We start from the raw sequence: 18,465 nt of genomic DNA, 5'->3' as shown, positions 1-18,465 counted from the left end.
GAAGGAGGCAGACTGCAGCTGAAATGAGACTGAGTCTCGCTCGGCTCAGGGACGCAGCGCAGGCTCTGCACAGTACACAGGTTCTTGTGTCAGCAGGCTTTTCCTGGCCTGGGAATGCTCAGTTATAGATGCAAGCCCCTCCCTCTCCTTCACTTCAGGGTCTCCTACTGCAGGGGTCTGATTAGAGACCTCCCCATCTCCCCCGCTGCAGGGCCCTCTTCCCTGCCTGTTGGCTGCTTTCTGCCATTTCTGAGTAGACCTAGGTGGGAGCTTGTTGTGTGTGTCGCCCTCACGCCCGTGATTCAGGTGGCAGGGGCTGACTCTGTCCTTGCTCTTGGACCAGGAGCTTCACTGATGGCCGAGTTGGGCTTCCCACTTAAACTTGTGCCAGAGCTGCTGGGACCAGTTCCTGTGATCTGCAGGCAAAGGGACGGAAGTTTTATCTTCTGGAGCCAGCCCCTCAGCCTAGTCAAGGAAATCTGCACCCTGTTCAAGCTCCTGGGGTCTGTCTGCTCCTGTGTTGGAACTGGGGACATGTGAGATAGCAGTGGGAGAGGTTAGACCTAGAAAACCCATGGGACCTTCATAACCTTGTTGGTGGGGCCAGTCAGCCTGAGTCAGGTGAGCTGAGGCCAGAGAGCCAAGAAAACCGATGTATAGTCGGGGACTCACAGCCTAGAGGCCTTGTGGTCTGTGCTGGAGTCTGTGAGAAAGTTAATTCTCTGGGCAGCCTGAGGTCAAGACTTAGGCTTTAGCCTGTGTTTAACCCCCAAGTAAGTGACACAGGGTGTTTCTGCCGTGACTGCAGAAGGACCTGTGGCCTGGACAGAGCCTGGGCTTGGTGGCGGTGACAACATCACCTCTGGGGATTCGTGTGTCCTGTGGCAGCTGGTGATGGCCCAGTCTCCTGTTTCTCAGGGATACATCAGATCTGCTGCTCACTTCCGCCATTCAGGTCACTGAGGAGGCAGGGTGCCGCATCTGTCATCTTTGTCTTTTTCAAGCATGGGGCTTAAGTGACATTTTGTGCATTTGAAAAGTCATATCTAGAAGGGGATCCCTAGGTGGGTGTGACCCTTGCCTTGGCACCAAGGTGGTGAGAGCACAGCTGTGCAGAGCTGGACGGGGTGGCCACTATCCCTGTCCTCCAGGAGCTCACGTATGCCTGCCTGTGAGCGCCTCGGCGACAGAGCCGGTGTCCACCCCTGCACTGTCCACAGACCCTTGCCTGCAGACCAGGGTGCTCAGTCGCTGGCTGTTCATGCTGTACCTTCTTGAACTCGATTGTGCAGATCTGCAGGTTGTTCCGTGGATGGAGGGGACTCTGGTTTCTCTGTGCGGTGACGCAAGGCACTGACCCCTCTGGGGTCCTAATCATCTTAACCTACGCAGACACTGAGGGGGAGGGGAGAGGAGCCAGGAGGGAGCCTTCCAGGTCTCTCCCTCTGTGTGTGTCCTCTGTAGCACCAGTTGATTCTACTGCGTGTGACCTATGTCCTGGCAGTTGGTGTCCCTGGGTCACTTCTACATCCACTGTGTTTCAGTAATTACCTCCAAATAAAAAGCTTCCTTTAAAACAAACTCTCTCCCCTCTCTTCATTATGTTGTTGTGCTTTTGCTTTGTCTTCTGGAAATCTTGCTACCGAGTGAGTGCATAGCCGGGCAGCAGTCTGCTGAGGTCTGTGAACCGGAATGGGCTCTCAAGGTCGAACACCTCTGTGGGACCCTGGACTCGGGCTGGCTCCAACTGAATGGAGGAGGGCTGATTCTGGGCTGGGGAATGAGAACAGAGTCCACTGGCCTTGGCACCCAGCTCGTCAGCCTCAGCAGGCTTCGTGGTCTCCCCCCACAAACATCGCTGTCACTTGTAGGCCATTCCCAATGTCTGGGGAACAGGTATAGGGGTGGTAGGGACCAGAGACCATGCCCCAGCCTTGGAGGCACCACCTGGGTATGTGATAGACAGGCCAGGTGCTGGGCTCCATCGACCATCTGCTGTGCCCTTGGGACTCTGTCCTGTGTGAAGCGGGTCAAATGACTGGATTCCCTGCCACTCAGCTGCGCCCCCAGTACAGCTGCTCTGGTCACATGATGGGGTGGGGACAACAGAGGGTCCTTCTACCCTCACCTGTGTTCATCCTTACACCTGACTCAGTCATTCCAAGAAAGAAGGTCCTACAGAGCTGTGTGTCTGGCACTGGCTACCAGGGCCTCTACTGCCAAGGTCTACAACTAACCTTTGAGGGGTTTTTGTTTATGTTTGAGACAGACTTGCTAAGCTCAAGCTAGCCTTGGACTTTCAATCCTCAGGACATATTCACCAACCTCCTCCACAATTCCAAGAACGTTTGAACAAGATGTTTTTGAGCCCAGTGGATGCTCAAAAACGCTGGGCATTGACTGCCTCCCCAGGACAGCACAAATCCCTATTAAGAGAATATCCCCAGTCATACTGCCCCAGCACAGGTGATGCCCTGGCCAGGGCCAGCAGCTCCTTCTAGCTGTGTGGAGAAGGAGAACATCTCTCTGCCCTGTGAACTTCATTGGGGAAGGACAGTGGGCCCTTGCCCTTCCTCCTACACAGAAGGCCTCTTTTACCCCCATGGGACCCAAGGGAGGGGCAGTGGTGGGGTGCTTGAAGCTGCGGTTTGCTGCAGCACCCACCTTTGTGTGCCTCCTCAGCGCCTGAGGCTTCAAAAACAGTAAGGTTCAACCAGGGCTTCCTGATTAAACCTGGGGAACAAACAAGAGAAGCAGGCCCACGCAGTTGCCCTGGTTCAAGGTTGGTCCTGGGTTTACACACAGCCTGGTGAGGGCAAGGGAGAAAGTGCCGCCTGGAGTCTTTGAGCTGGCAGAAAACACCCACTCACCAGGATGCCCCTGCTTACAGATGGTAGAGTTAAGCCTCCTCACCAGCAACAGGCACAAGCAGGCCAGACTCCCCTTACCAGTGTGGCTCAGAATGCCTGGCCAGGACTCTTCTCAACATCCAGAACTCAGGGAGCCTGAGGCAAGATTGCCCCTAAGGGGACGCTAGCTAGCCTGGGCTTTATAATTCCAGGTCAGCTTACCAGCTAACCTACACACACACACACACACACAGGCTGTGCCCTGTCATGGACACCAGGCAGTCTTGAATTTAGCTACCAAGGCTGTTGGGAGATGGTCCAGTTTTCTTCTCAATCTCCAGAGTCACCCAGCAAGCCTTGCCTGTTAGCATGGGACAGAGGCTGCCTGCTCCGCCAGCCCTGGATCAGTGCAAACCATGAGTGGTGATGGAGATGTGGGTGGAGGAACCCTCAGGGTGTGCCATTTGGGAGACTGCTGATGCTGCACTGGCCCCAAAGTGTCAGCCTTCCTTGGCTTTGGTAGGGACAGCAAAGAGCTGAGCCCACCATCCATACAAGGACCCTCCGTGGGTGCAGCATTCGCTCAGGCCAGTGTGCATGTTTTATATGCATGCCTGAATGAGCATTACATATGTACCCAGAGTTCAGAAGAGGACTTTGGGCCCTCTGGAGCTACAATTACAAATGATTGAGAGCTACCATGTGGGTGCTGAGAACCAAACCCAGGTCCTCTGTAAGAGCAACAAGTGCTCTAACCCACCGAGCCATCTCCACCCAGCATGTGTGTGCCACACCCTACCTCTCTTTTAAAAAAGAGCTGGAAAAGAGGGCAGCTCTAATCCCGGGACTCCAGAGGCTACAGAGACAGGAGAAGTGCCAGCCTGGGCCACGTACCAAGTTCCTCTTTGAAAACCAGGGGGCTGGAAAGATGGGGGTCTCAGTTTAGAGCACTTGTCCCTCTTCCAGAGGATCCAGTCTCAACACCAGTACCCATGTGACCAAACCATCCCGTTCTCCAATAACTCCAGTTTCAGGGGACCTGACACCCACTTCTGACATCAGAGGGTACCAGGCACACACATGCGTGTACATATATGTGGGCAGAACATCTATGCACATAAGTAAATATTTTAAAAAGTAACAACAACAACGACAAAAAAGAAACAGGAGGTGGAGAGACGGCTGTCAGTCCAGCGCTTGCCCGACAAGCAGGAGGACCGGGGTCAGATCCCATGAGAGCCCCCTGAAAGCTGACTGTGGCGGTGTGTGTTTGGAATCCCACCGCCAATACGCGGTACTAGGATGGGCAAGTGTTCCACGTTGCCTGGGTTATGCAATGCTGGGGCTAGAAGCCAGTGTCTGCATGCTAGGCAAACACTGTACCAACTGAGCCCCAGCCCCAGCTCCCATTGCCTAACTTTGATGTGTCCTTTCTCTCTCTGTCAAATCCCAAACGACAGAGTGATGGCACTGGGATGTGGTTTCTTCAGTGGCTACAGATAGAGACCTCCCTCTACAGTCTCCACAAGGGCCAGCATGATCCCCCTCAGAGATCCAGTGGAAAGGCAGTGTTAGGTTTTGGGGCGGGAGGCATTTCGGGGGAACACTGTGATCGGTCACTGTAGAGCAGTGGTTTTCAGCCTGCCTTCCTGATGCTGCAGTGCTTTGATACATGTTGTGGTGACCCCACCTCCAGAAAATTAATTTGATTAATACTTCCTCACTGTAGTTTTGCTACTATCAAGAACTGTAATGTGACTAGCGGGCGGGGGGTGGCGGGGCGGTCCCATTGGTTGGGGGTTTGTGACCCACAGGTTGAGAACCGCTGCTGGATTAAAAGAGTTGCTGACATGAGCAAGCAGGCAAAGGCTTGGTGGATCCTCCAAGAGTTCAAACCCAGTGCCAGAGACAGCATGGTGGGGTCTCTGAAGAGAGAAGTCAGAGCCCATTTAGCAGAAGTGGGGATCTATTCTTGTAGTTTCTGAAGATGGGGGAAGTTGCATAACAGAGTCTGCCATGTGGCTCATTCCCAGCAGGGGCAGGGGCAGGGACTCAGTTCCCCATGTGAGAGATCCCAGCACCTGGGATTGCATACTGACCTGACCAGGGCCTCATGCACTCAGTCAGCCTGCCTCCCTCTCTCTCTCTCTCCCTCTCCCCCTCCCTCCCCCCCTCTCCCTCCCTCCCCCTCCCTCCCTTTCTCCCTCCCTTTTTCCCTCCCCCTCCCCCTCCCCCTCCCTCTCCCCCCTCCCTCCCTCCCTCCCTCCTTCTCTCCCTCCCCCCCCCCCCCAGAGTTGGGTTCCTGCAGTATCTGTGCTAGCCTCAACAGAGACTGAATTCCACGATTATGATCTTGGTGGCACCTTGTCTCTCTTGTACCAACTCGATCCAGGAACCATGGCTCTCCTTCCTGGAGGACACACAGGCTGCAGAGCCCCCGGAGACTTCAGCCAGTCCTCAGAGCTTGTAGTGTGTGTGATAGGCCTCTCAGCAGGTGTCTGCAGACAGCATCTTTAGACCCTAAGACCAGGATCCTGGCCTGGGGTTGCTGAGGTCATGTCTTATAGACAGTGGGAGGCTAATACCCCCCTCCCCAGATCATCATCTCACTACTCCACTGCCTGTCTTCTCCTTTGATGGACCTTGGCCCTGGTGGCTCTGTGCATCCCCACCCCATGTGGTTGTGGGGTCAGAGGCAGGCCTGCCAGCCCCGGGGGTGGGGGTGGGGTGGTGTAGGGTGGCTGTCTGCTTTTTTTTCCCATTGCTGCAGTTTATACAAACACTCAGCCACACAGCCTCTGGGACTTGGCCAGAGCTAGTCGGAGCTGGTAGCCAGGGCAACCAGACTCCCCTTCTATCCCTGGGCCTAAGTTAACCCCCCAAACTCCTTTCCTTGTCCCCAGAGGGCCCTCAGGCACCCTGCCCAGGATGCCTCCTCAAATTGGGACCTCTCCAGCTGAGGAAATACAGGGTGACTGTGAGGGAGGGAAGCAAGCGTTTGCCTTGGGCCTCAGGAGGAGGCTACCTTGCGGAGGAGAAGGGTGTCCTAATGTAGCCTCTAGAACCCCCGCTGGCCAGCTCCTCTGTGGACTGGGGAGGAACTGCTCTTTTCTGAGCAGACATGGGTGTCAGGTGACCGAATTGTGGGTAAGGCTTCCCTGGGAGGAGGGAGCGCTTCTGTTTGCTGTGTCTTGTTACTCTGCCCTGGGGCTGGAACTAACAGGAACCTGGAATCAGGGGGAGCTCGCCCTTCCTGGAAAGGCTCGGGTGGCGTGCTTGGGTTCCTCACCATGTCCCCACACCCTTTCCGGGTTTCCAGCTACATCGGAATCAACACTGGTTCTGCTTTTTCCAGGAAAGACAAAGTGGGCTGACCGTGCTGGGCCCTGCTGAACGCCTCCCTCCGTGGTGCTGTCCACCACTTTGCTCCTCTGAGAGGGAGGGAGAGGGCAGGTTGTGGGCTTCCTGGGCAAGATGCCTCCAGAAGTGCTGCTTCACAAGGCCAGAGCCCCACCATAGCCGAGGTCCCACTCTACAGGGTCTTCACTGAGAGGTGTCCCTAGCAATGGAGACCATGTCAGCCCCCACCTGGGTCTTCAGGACTGGCTGGAGCCAACAGCCAAGAACTGTTCCAGAAAAGAACAGACAAGATGTCCATGGGGCTGCTGCCCTCTAATGGCTGCTGTGGGTACTGCACAAGGCTCAGGAAACCATGAAGGAATGGGACTGTGGTCCGTCCACTTGAAACCTGTCAGGTAGATCAGCCTCTGAGCTGTGAATAGAAGAGTGGGTGAGCAGTGTTTTGTCTTAGAGCCATACCCACGCCCAGCTTGACAGCCTGTCCTTGTCTTTCAGGTGCAGGAGGCCAGCCCTGAGTTGTCCCCAGAGGAGAGGAGAGTCTTGGAAAGGAAACTGAAGAAGGAACGGAAGAAGGAAGAGAAGAAACGGCTGAGGGAGGCGGGCATCGCTGCTACACAGACTGCCAAGGTTCAGACGCTGCCAGCCAAGCCCTCGGCTGCCACCCTGGCTCTGGAGTACCTCCAAGGGTAAGCACTATTGTGCTGAATCCAGTACATCCTGCCACTGCCCATGGCACTGGGTAGAAGCTGGTCCATTGTAGCAGGGGTAAGAGTGGTCCAGCCCAGGTACTGGGGAGGCCCCTGCCTGCCCAGCTCTGTATCCACAGAACTGCCTGCAAGCACATCCCCTCTTCTCTTTACCCTGTGGAGGTGTCCTGTGGCTACTGTGTGTCCAGACGCACCCCACTCATGACTGAGCACTGAAGACAGGCATTCTAGGTGGCATGATGACCCAGCCCTAAACCACAGGAGACTGCAGACTGTGACAAACCTTCAACTAGGGCTCTTCCTAGGTGTTTTGTTTTTAAGATTTCTTTTGGAGCTGGAGAGATGGCTCAATGGTTAAGAACACTGGTTGTTCTCCCAGAGGATCTGGGTTCAATTCCCAGCATCCACATGGCAGCTCACAATTTGATGCCCTCTTCTGGCCTCAGCAGGCACAGTTAAGAATAACTAAAAATATTTAAAGCAAAAAAAAAAAAAAAAAAAGAAGAAGAAGAAGAAGAATACAAAAATGTTTTTAGGCAGGGTTTCTCTGTGTAGCCCTGGCTGTCCTGGAACTCACTTTGTAGACCAGGCTGGCCTCGAACTCAGAGATCCGCCTGCCTCTGCCTCCCGAGTGCTGGGATTAAAGATGTGTGCCATCAATCATAGCAGGCAACCTTATTTTTAATTCTGTGTGCATGTACATATGAACACGCATATCTCTAGAGAGTGCTCAGGCTCAGCACCCTCCATGCAGGAGGCAGAGGCCACAGTGGAGAGAGCAGCCTGTCTCCCAGTTAGATCAGCTTTTAGGCAGATCAAGGGGACCCAGATGCAACCTTGTGGAAAGGTGCTTTGGCAGGAGCTGTAGAGGCAGAGGGCTGTCCTTCACCCCAAAGCTGGGGCCGTAGCAGAATTCCTTGCCACTGGATGAGCTAGAGAGTGGCCTTCTGTTAGAACCAGTGTTCCTCCCGGCCCTGCTGTCCGGTGCCCGTGGCACATGAGGATCACTTAAAGCAGGTAAAGGTTCAGGAAGGGGCGTGGAGATTCCCACCCACAGGCTCATAAGCCAAAACAAGCCTCAGTCCCAGAGTGCTCTGGAAGACCACAGAGGCCAGTGGGCCTTAGCACAGTACCTTCTGGGAATCAGATCAAGTACGGTGCGGCAACTCCTTCATTGTAGGCTGGGTAATGTCTCTGTCAGGACTGTAGCCCGGGCCCAGGTGGCAGTTGAAGCCTTGCACTTCATCCCAAGCCCTGAGTGTGCTTGGGCTCCGTTCTTCTGGATTCTCTACCATTGTATCCAGAGAGGGGATGGCACAGCCTCACTCTTTACCGGGCGTGGCTGAGAACTTGGGGAGACCTAAGGGTATCTGCCAAATGGCCACTTGCTTCACACCCTGAATCCCACTGGGCTCAGAACTAGCCCTGCCCTGCCATTTCAGGTATTTGGGGTATGGCCTGAGTGCCCTGGTCTATATGTAACCTCTAGCTGACCTTCCCAGCCTGTTGTCCTGCCTCTGCATCCTCCTGCCCTGGAGAAATCACTCTCAGGGTCTTGGGATGTGTGAGGGCAATGGAAGGATGTGTGGTGTGGGGACCTGGAAACAGGACACAGAAAATGTAGCCCTTGACTGTCCTTGGGGTCCTCACACAACAGGAGACCCTCCTTGGACTCGGTTTAAGTAGAGAGTTCAGCTCAACCCTGAGGTGGGCTGAGAACTGTGGCTTCAGTGGGCAGCCTGTGAGCCTTGTGCAGCAGCTGTGAGAGCCAAGTGAGGACCTGAGCTGCGAGGCTGGGTGCCAGTCTCAGTCCTTCCCTCCTGGTGCAGAGACCTGGTGGGTGGGCAGGTGTGTGTGTGTGTGTGTGTGTGTGTGTGTGTGTGTGTGTGTGCGCCGTGCCCACTCATTCAGTGGCCTGCAAGGAAATTCCAACTAATGATGGCATACTCCAGACCTTCACTGGCCTCGGCAGAAACATCAGTGAAGAATTAATGAGCCAAGACTGGGCACAGAAGCTGAGGGGTCAGAGTGTGGATCCCCAGAATTCGTGGAAGAGTGGGGTCCTGCCTGCAATTCCATCTTCAGAAAGCAGAGTTAGGGAGTCCCCAGTCCAAACTGACTAAGGAGACCAGCCATATTGGCAAGGTCTGGGTTTGATTAAGAGACACTGCCTCAGCCAGGGGGTGGGGAGGTGGGGTGACAGGCGCACGCCTTTAGTCCCAGCACTTATGAGGCTAACGCTGGGGGATCGGCCTAGCTACATAGTGAATTTGAGGCCAGCTTGGCTAAATAAGACTTGTCACAAAAAAAGAATGAACGAATTCAAAACGTGTAAAATGCTGCCTTTAATGTTGTAAAATGGAAGAGTTGTAGAGTTGGAAGATGACCCTGGATCCCTAATGTTACCAATGCAGGCACTGCAGATGGACTGAGGACTCTCAGTGGCTGCGCTGAGGGCACATCCCCTGAAGCCAGACTCGGCCAGCACATGCTCTCAGGCAGTGTGGCCGCAGAGCCCCCGGGGTTCTCCTCTCTATCCTGAGGTGTCTGTCTTGGTTCCCAGGTGGGCTCAGAAGCAGGAGAGCTGGCGGTTCCAGAAGACAAGACAGACGTGGCTCCTGCTGCACATGTATGATGAGGACAAGGTCTGTGCACATGGATGGGCCAAGGGGGGCTGGGGGGCCGTGGGACATTCAGGTCACAGGGTCTCGGCATGGCAGGTGGGCACTTGGGTGTCCGGGTCCATGCACAGCACATGGACAACTAAGCAAAGTTCCTAATGGCCCCAAACTCCTCACCCTTCTCTGTCCCACGTCAGTGCTGGGATCACAGGTACGTACCACCCCACCACTGTATGCAGTACTGGGAATGGGAGCCAAGACCTTGTGCTTATTAGGCAAGTTCAAGGCCAGCCTGGACTAGAGATAATGTCTCAAAACCATAATTTTAATTTAGATAGGGAATGTCTGAGGTACAGGAGAATCAAGCCAGCATGCTGGCCTCTTTTCCACCATTGTCCTGACTTTTTCCACCTCTTGTCCTGACAAAGTAGCAACAGGGTGGTCTGGGGTTCCTTGCACACAGCTGTACAGGGAGACCCCATCATGAAGACAACTTAGGTTAGTCCCCCCAGGCAAGCACAGAGAGAAACCCGTCTCTCACTGCCTGCCCGCTGCTCAGGGTCCCTACCTCGGCCCTCGACTCTGTCCTCTTCCCTCCAGGTTCCTGATGAGCACTTTCCTACCCTGCTGGACTACCTGGAGGGGCTGCGGGGCAGTGCCCGGGAGCTCACAGTCCGGAAGGCAGAGGCCCTGATGCAGAAGCTCGATGAGGCTGAGCCTGAGGACAGCGGCGGGTCTCCGGGGAAGGTGCAGCGCCTCCGCCAGGTGCTGCAGCTGCTCTCCTAGTGGGCCCCGAGCACTCACTGGCTACCTCCTCCCAGAGCTGTGGGAGCACACGGGTCCCCAGCAGGTCATCTGGCCGGAGTCCTGAGAAGAACGCTTCATCCCCTCCCTATACGCTGTAACAGTTTCTAGTGCCTTGGGAGTTGAACATGGTCTCCCTGAAACAGCTCTGAAGTGCCACTCCCACACGAGTGGCCCTAAAGTGACTGTAAACAGAGTCTACTTTTTCTACCAAGAATATCTTAGAGACTGGCCCAAGCTGGCTTTCCCCATCAGCTGGGATTCCCTGGTGTGTGTGTGTGTGTGTGTGTGTGTGTGTGTGTGTGTGTGTGTGTGGTGGGGGACTCCTACATATTCGATCTGGGTGCCATTGCAGTGCAGCCTGAATGCGACTCACTGGTCTGTAGGGAGAGCCTGTATTGAGGACCCTGGGCCAGTGTGGCTGCCCACGAGCTGGTAAAAGCTGCTGCTCCATGATCCCTACTCGTTTCAACAACAACCCCATGCCGTTCCTAGTCTCAGCAGCTGGGCCGTGTTCCTTGTCATTGCACCTCTCTGCCAGCTCGTTGGAAACAGAAGGACTAAGCATTTGTATCTGGATTCCCATCTGCAGATGGGAGCCATGGCGTGTCCCCCTTCTGCTTCTTGAACTCCCCCACAGCCCCCTGCACCAGAGTCACTTATATACTCCCAGGTATGGAGGTATATAAAGGAGCTTTACAGATAAATATATCCCAAGAAATCTATTTTAAAGTGATTCTGAATACAAATAATTTTCCATGTATTAAAGATAAAGACAAGTTTGCGTATTCCTGACTTTTTGCCTGTCTAATGCTGCACCAGCCACAGATAGCGCAGCTTGGTTGCTCAGAAGCTGAGGGGCGGGCAGCAGAAAACACTGAGAGCTTGTTTTCCATAAACTGTTTTAAGAACAGAAACCTTTGATTTTAAAACCATGAGACTCTTTATTCCCAGCGCTTAGGAGGCAGAAGCAGGCCAGTCTCTTGAGTTCGAGGTCAGCCTGGTCTACAGAGTGAGTTCCACCATGGCTAGGTGGAACATCACATGACCTGTGACCTGAGACTGATAACATCTGGCCAAGAGCCAGGGTACAGCTTACTTACACCAGGGCACGTGCGGTGCCCGTGAGGATGCCTCACACAGTTGCTTTTGCTTGCCTGGTTGGTTGGCTTTGGTTTTTTTCTAGGCAAGGTTTGTGTGTGTGACCCTGGCTATCCTGGAACTGGATCTGTAGACTGGACTGGCCTTAAACTCACAGAGACCCACCTGCCTCTGTCACCCAAGCCCTACCACCACCAGGTACACATTTTACTTCTAATTTTTGATCATTACACAGATACGTCTGACTTGCCAAATATTTTGTGCCCAAGCAAGGTTGCAATCCACAGTGGAAGAGGCAGGGGGGACGGTGGCTGGGATCTCTGGTAGGTCAGGCAGTCATCCCACCCACCTATCCCTTTCCTACAGGAATGTTAATAGGCCGAGTCTCTCCAGGGTCTTGTTCAGGTGATGACAGCTGCTCTGATCCAAGGACAGAGGACACAGTCCACCTCCCACTCGCAGCTCCCAGTGATCAGGACATGTGTCACAGGGAGGAGGTGGGCATCCTGGGCCAGCTGGGCTAAAGCCAGGTGCCCTCAGCTGCCTGGAGGCCCACTATCCTGAGCCTGTGAGAGCAGCCATAGTCCTTCATGAGCAGTCCACTCAGATCCAACTGCCACTAGAGGGCAGACCCCACACTCCCAAACCTTAAGCATGTTGTCCTCTGCCTTCCTGCCTGGCAGTTGCCACATGGCAGGAGAGAGGACACACTGGGGCAGCCTCTAGACTTCTAACCTGCCAGCTCACTTGAGTGGAGCAGAGCTGAGCTGACCCCAGGTCTAGTAAAAGTGATGAGATTGACAACAGTGGCGCACGCCTTTAGTCCCAGCACTCGGGAGGCAGAGACAGGCAGAACTCTGAGTTCAAGGCCAGCCTGGTCCACAGAGTGAGTTCTAGGACAGCCAGGGCTACACAGAAAAACCCTGTTTCAAAAAACAAATGGGATAGGCTTGTCTCCGGTCCCTAGCACTTGGGCACAGTAGCCAAATACTGCATTAATGTGGGGAGACAGGCGGCCAGCCAAAGCATGAACCCCTTCCTGGGTCTTGGGGTCTCAGACAATCTGGCTACAAACCCTGTCCTCGACCTTGTCCTATGTCATTTAGACACTCTGTCACTTCATGTTTAGTTACTTTAAAGCACTGGCTGGGGCCAGCACCAACACAGTACACCACCAGAGCCCAAGGGGGACTTACTCATGTCTCTTTAGTCAACAGCGACCTGTCACCACCAACCACCAGACTCTTGGTGCCAGAAGGGACCCAAGTGTTGTATGATCTGGGTCTCACATGTACTCCAACTGGCTCTTGCCACTCATGGTGGCATCTAGGCCTGCCCTTCCGCACTTGGGGAAGCCCTGTACTGACGGTGGCCATATCCGTGGCCACAGGAATGCTTCTGGAGAAGGCACAGCTGGAGTTGGCACGTCACAACAGACATACGCAACAAGGTTATCACCCGCGCATTTCAAAGCCTTGAGTGAGCGCACAGAGAAACAAGGAATACAAACACCACTGAGAAGAGGAGGTGGGGCAGGGGGAGGAGATGGAAGGAACAAGGACCATAGCTAAGGGTTTCCTGGTAGCCAAGTCGAAACAGGAAATGTGGTAGGTTCCTCGCTGTTGGTGAGAACTGGCATCAGGAACCAGGCGAAGGTTCCCGGGGCATCAGCTGGGCGAAGCTCTTTCCCTCCAGCCATTCCTGTTCCAAGTAGCCACATGGCAGAATGCCAGTTGTCACAGCAAAAGAAAGGAACAAAAATGTCGCCTGTGGTCAAGCTCAGCAGCCCCTGGGTCCCCTTGGTACCAGTCAAAGGTGGAGCAATCCCGAACTTTGGGCAGAATCTGCCTAGGTAGGGAGATGGGGTATACGGGGGGGCTATGGAAGGGCTATAGACCAGGCTTCTGGGGATGGGGGAACCCTGTGACCTGGTGGGAAGCCTGGGTATAGCCAAAGATAGGGTGGGCGGGGGGTGCAGTGTGTGTGTGGGGGGGAGAACAATGAAGGGATTGTAGTCTCTACTCTGAGGATTTGGCTGCCTTGGGGACCAGAATAGAAAAGTGTCTGTAGTGTCCGGGGTGTAAAAGCCTGGAAGGTGAGTTAGGGTTCCTGTAAGCACCATATCAGGACAGGGTAGGGCCGCTGCACTGGGCCGATACGCCCTCTGCCCCATGATGCCAGATGAAAGGCCAGCTTCCAACCTCCACATACGGGTAAGCAGCCTTGGCACCACTGTACACTGAGTCATAAGAGCTGTGGTGGTCCAGAGGGACAGTGTGGGACTGTCTGCCTATCATTCATTGCTAGGAATGCTACAACCACCCCAAAACCTGCAGTGCACCCTGGAGGAGAGGTAGGCTAGGCTCTGGTAGTTTTCCAGAATGTGTGCACCCTAAGATCTCGGCACCACACACAAGGTCTGGGCAGGAGGCCGCATGGTGAAAGCTGGGGCAGGCCGTAAATCCAGGTCTGCAGGGCTGAGGCCGGGTGGGGGCAGGAGGCGGTACCGCTGAAGGAGGCCAGCGAACAGCAGGAAGAGCTCTGTCCTGGCCAGGCTCTTCCCAACGCAGACCCGGCGACCTGCAAGAGAAACCCATGTAAGATGCCAGGCCTGCTCCTGGAGGGGAGAGGGCTGAGCAGAAGCTGGTGTAGGCACACCCCGAAGGCTAGCAAGTTACCAGCGGAGAATGGCAGGAAGGCCCCCCGCTTCATAAAGCGCCCCTTCGCGTCCAGAAAGTGGTTTGGGTTGAACTGGCTTGGGGTCTCCCACTGCGTCTTGTCCAGGAGGACTGAAGTGAGCAAAGGAATCACAGGAGTGCCCTGTGAAGCAGAGGGGTCCTGGGTGGGTAGGGGACGAGGGCAGGACACCATCTGGGGGAGCTCCTGCCACCCACCTGCCCCACGGGTGAATATGAGACCCAGGAAGTCCCCCATGCACCCCAAGTCAAAGGGAAGAAGTAAGTGGGGCCCCACCTTGGGGAGCAGGTAGCCACCCAGCTGGATGTCAGCAGCTGTGCAGCGGGGCACATGGGGCAGGAGTGTGATGTACCGCTGGACCTCATGCAACACAGCACTGGTGTAGGGCAGTGCTCGCTGGTGCTCTGGTTGAGGCAGCTGCCCAGGACCCAGCACTCGGTCCAGTTCCTCCTGCACGCGACCTAGGCCAGAGGGTAGCACTGTATGGGTGAAGCCCCATTCCTAACCCCCAAGAGCTCTCTATCATGGGGTGACTCTCACCCTGCACATGTGGGTGCTTAACCATCAGGAAGACGGCCCACTGCAGCGTGGCCGCCGTGGTCTCTGTTCCAGCCATGACCATGTCCAGTGTACAGGCCAGGACATTGGCCTCGCCAAACATGTCCTCAGGGTCATCTTCCTGCAGGGAGGGTGGTCAGAACTGGGCTCGAATCTAGGAGGATCCAACCCCAACCTGTAGCCCCAGCCTAGTTCCAGGACCCAGAGGAGGCTGGGCAGAGATCAGGCTGGGTGGAAAGCACTGGTGTTTACTGGGGGTTCACCCAACATCAGTGCCCACTCCAGGTATTCACAGGGGCCAATCTGATAGAGGAGACTGGGACTCCCAGAGGTCAACAGATGGGGAAGAGCCCTCCATAGTTCCCCTCCTGTGAACTGGGGCCCCCAACACCCCACCACCACCACCACCCCCGTCTCCGATGAAGCCCTGGCCCTGTCCACACCTGGCCCTGCTGAAGCAGAGCTTCTACATAACTCTGCGCGGGACCGCCCGTTGGCAAGGGTGGTCTCCGCGTTTCCAGCAGGGTTCTCAGGATGGTGCGCACCTCCTCGATCTTGCTCAAGACCGGCCTGTGCAACCGCAGGAAGGCCCCCAGCCGGGGGAACGTGTTGAATAGCTGCGTGTGGGCAGGACAGGGGGTAGGGTAGAGGTGAGGCGACAGATGCAGTTACTGTGAGCAAGCCAATCCGTCCATCAGGTGCAGGCTCTGGACAAACGAATCAGGGCAATGCTGCCCCTGGCCACAAGAGGGCACCAGGCCAGCAGAACTGGAGGCTTGTCACCCTCCTGGAAGTCCAGGGAGCAGGAGAACAATCTCAGGGTGTTCAGGAAGGAGCCAGCTGACCTGATGCATTTGGATGGCTCTGTGCAAGATCCAAGTACTCTTTGCTCCCTGGAAACATGTTCCTTTCTATTATCGCTGAAAGAAAGGAGTCATAGCTATGCGGGCTCACAGGTCCTTCGGATGGGCAATGTGTGACTTACAATAGAGTGGGTCTGGTGCCAGTAAGTCTTCAGAATTCCGGGTGCATTAGCAATTACTGGGGAAATGCCTCACATTGCTCTAAATGGTGAGGACCATCTCTACTGCCCAGGCATGGTAGCACACACCTTTAGTTCCAGCATTCAGGAGGCAAAGATGGGTGGATCTGTGTGATCGAAGCCAGCCTGGCCTATATAGACAATTCCGGAACAGCCAGGGCTACATAGAGACACTCTCTATCAAAAGAATAAATAAGTACAAGGAAACATGCCTGGGTGTGAGGGACCCTCGGACTCAGGTCCCACAAACTGTAAAGGTCCTTGCACACACTTCAGCAACTGCACTTATTACTATAGGGGTGTGTGAAAAGGTGGGGTTCTTTGGTCCAAATGCCCCATCTGCCAGAGAGCATAGGGCCTGCTTCATGTGCAGTCTGTCTTTGGCCGATGTCACACATCCGTTGTTTGAAGATTGTTAGGTACCAACCAGCCCTGACCTCAGGGTTTAGAACTGGGCCCAACATTCTAGTTCAGCTGGGGCTCAATTTCCTGTCGGGTGGCAACCTCTCACCTGTATGCCAGGTGACCCCAACAGGACCATGACCTGGTCAATGAGACTCAGCAGGGACACAAACACAGGATCCTGGTAGTCAAAGCGCTGGCCGAAGAGAAGTGTGAAGGTGATGTTGCAGGGTGCCCAACCCAGCAGCGCCAGGGGGAGGGGCTGGCCTGTAGGTCAGGGAGAAAGGCCTCAGGTGGGAATAGATGCTGGGCAGGGGCATCCCGGTCCCCCACTCACCTCCATAGCTATCCAGCTGTCCTTTAAGACAGGCCAGCTCCTGCAGCACCTTGCCCACCATGGATGGCTGTTGCACACCCAGGCTCTGCAGTGTGCGCACCGTGAATTGGCGACCCGCCCTCCAGCGAGCTCCAGAAGAAAAGAAAATGCCTGTCAGGTAGACATGAGCCATGAGTGCCAGCCACGCCCCATCTGATGATGCATGCAGGGAACAGGGGGCCCACTCGGGGTGGGGGGGCAGGCTCAACTCCATGCCCCTCCCATTCGGAGGTTACCCTGGGTCATACTTCTCCTGTCTTGCAATAGGCTGATCCTGTCTCTCCCTAGTACCAATCCAAGAGGCCTAGTCTCCCCCCCATCTGGCAAGGAACCCCAATGCCCACCTACCCCCACCTCGCTGGATGTGCTGGAAGATGGGAATTGGGGGCCGGTCGGCTAGCTCATGCCCGGTTCCAACCAAGGCCTCCCTCACCACCTCATAGCCCGACAGCACCACGGTCTTCTGAGATCCCAGATGGATTGTGAACATGGGCCCGTAGCGTTCTGAGAGCTGGTGGGGACAGACAGGTGTCAGACAGGCAGCCTCCACCCACCCTCTAAGAGTTACATACAGCCGTACTGTATGTAGGCTGGAAGCTTAAGAGCTGGAGAGAACCCCAAGAGCCCCTCCAGTCTCCCCAGGAGGGGGCGCTGTTCAAATGTTCAAACTTCCATCACCCCACTTCAAAGAGAAACCGTTGAAAAAAAATGAGAAAGCTAGAGTGGAATTTGTGGGTCTCACCCAGAGCCATGGCTGGATCTGCCTGATCTCTGCTCCTCAGACTGGGCCCCGAGGTAGGGCCTGAGCCTCTGAACCTAGTGCCGGCAGCCACGTCGGAGTCTAGCCTGACCCACCCTAGGAAAGGTGTGGCAGAGCCACTTCAAGCTAGCTCTGCAGTTGTGTGGACTTCTCTGCAAACAAGAGTCCCCAGACAAAATTCAAGGACCTCCACCCTACTGAGCCAGTTAACCCTGGCCAGTGGCGGTGCAGCCAGCTTACCTTCATGTCTGAGTTCTAGGGAGAAGCCGTACCTAGCTAATACCCTACCCAGACAAGGGCACTGCTGCCCTGCCACATTTCCAACACTTCTAGACACACCTGCCAGTCTCTTCCTCATTGTTCCAGAGCCCACCCTGCTCACCAATCCTGAGCCCTGACCCTTGGCTGCTGTCCTGTCCCATCTATCTATCTATCTATCTATCTATCTATCTATCTATCTACCTACCTACCTACCTACCTACCTACGTATCTATCTATCTATCTATCTATCTATCTATCTATCTATCTATCTATCTATCTATCTATCTTTTATTTGCAATTCTGGGATAGAACCAGGCTCTTGTGAATGCTAAGCAAACACACTACAATGAGCTATCTCCCTAGCCTAGGCCACTCTTGCTTCCAACATCTGCTCTCTGGGACAAGCCTCTGGCATCCTGAATCCCCCCTGGCTTCCCTTGTCAGTGCTGGGACACAGACACCATGTGAGCTGTGAGATGAAATAGGGTCGCCCACCCTACCTCCATCAGTGCCCGGTCTTGTTGGGTCACACCCAGCAAATGCAGGTTCCCCAGGAACGGCAGAGGGCGAGGCCCAGGGGGCCACCGAGGAGCCAGGGAGGGGCTCCGGGTGCAGCCCTGGAGCAGTCCCCACAGCCCCAGAAGTAGCAAGATCCCCCAGACACCCAGGAGCAGCAGAGCCATGTGAACAGCTGGATGGCAAATCCTCAGCTCTCCAGGGGCCCAGTGAGCCCTCTGCCTTATAGCCATCCTCCCCAGGGCGTGCCGGCACCCCACCCACCCCACCACCCCGAGAATGTGGAATGAGCAGTTTGCAGGAGACAGCCCAACAGGAGGCTTAAAGCTACAGGTTATGTGGAATGTGGGGTCTCCTCTGTGGCAGGGGGCCTGGGTTGGGGGCTGAAAGGACCTCTGTCGGCAGTACAGA

The 18,465-nt window shown here is 55.1% G+C and overlaps 2 protein-coding genes and 1 non-coding gene across 8 annotated transcripts in view; 2 read left to right on the top strand and 1 right to left on the bottom strand.

The window, feature by feature from the left end:
- 3110082I17Rik (RIKEN cDNA 3110082I17 gene) overlaps positions 1-11,129 on the top strand; it is a 100,796-nt gene extending 89,667 nt beyond the window's left edge. For both annotated transcript variants that reach the window (NM_028469.3, XM_006504738.4), the window contains 3 exons: positions 6,705-6,895; positions 9,480-9,561; positions 10,138-11,129. In NM_028469.3, the coding sequence (NP_082745.2) occupies positions 6,705-6,895; positions 9,480-9,561; positions 10,138-10,323 (459 nt within the window). In that variant the 3' untranslated portion in view covers positions 10,324-11,129. The remainder of the gene's footprint in view (positions 1-6,704; positions 6,896-9,479; positions 9,562-10,137) is intronic.
- Positions 1,123-1,218, top strand: Mir339 (microRNA 339). The gene has a single exon (NR_029768.1). It is a non-coding gene; the product is annotated as a microRNA 339 (primary transcript).
- Positions 11,130-11,260: 131 nt separating the features above from the next.
- On the bottom strand, positions 11,261-18,252 carry Cyp2w1 (cytochrome P450, family 2, subfamily w, polypeptide 1). Of its 5 annotated transcripts, none has more exons than XM_006504719.2 (9): positions 18,039-18,247; positions 16,866-17,028; positions 16,479-16,628; positions 16,251-16,408; positions 15,243-15,314; positions 14,680-14,818; positions 14,416-14,600; positions 14,121-14,262; positions 11,261-14,022 (listed from the first exon to the last, which is right to left on the bottom strand). In XM_006504719.2, the coding sequence occupies exons 1-9, from the start codon at positions 18,219-18,221 to the stop codon at positions 13,835-13,837; spliced, it is 1,380 nt and encodes a 459-aa protein (XP_006504782.1). In that variant the 5' UTR covers positions 18,222-18,247; the 3' UTR covers positions 11,261-13,834. The 5 variants fall into 5 exon arrangements, with proteins under 5 accessions (XP_006504782.1, XP_006504784.1, XP_006504783.1 ...); XM_006504721.3 differs by lacking the exon at positions 18,039-18,247 and adding an exon at positions 17,260-17,378 and having other exon boundaries at positions 15,141-15,314; NM_001160265.2 differs by having other exon boundaries at positions 11,266-14,022; positions 15,141-15,314; positions 18,039-18,252.
- Between the last annotated feature and the right edge of the window lie 213 nt (positions 18,253-18,465).

The sequence above is a fragment of the Mus musculus genome, chromosome 5 (assembly GCF_000001635.26).
Source record: "Mus musculus strain C57BL/6J chromosome 5, GRCm38.p6 C57BL/6J".
Classification (NCBI taxonomy): Eukaryota; Metazoa; Chordata; class Mammalia; order Rodentia; family Muridae; genus Mus; species Mus musculus.
The sequence above is the reverse complement of the archived record's forward strand: the minus strand, read 5'-3'. Positions and strand labels throughout refer to the sequence as shown.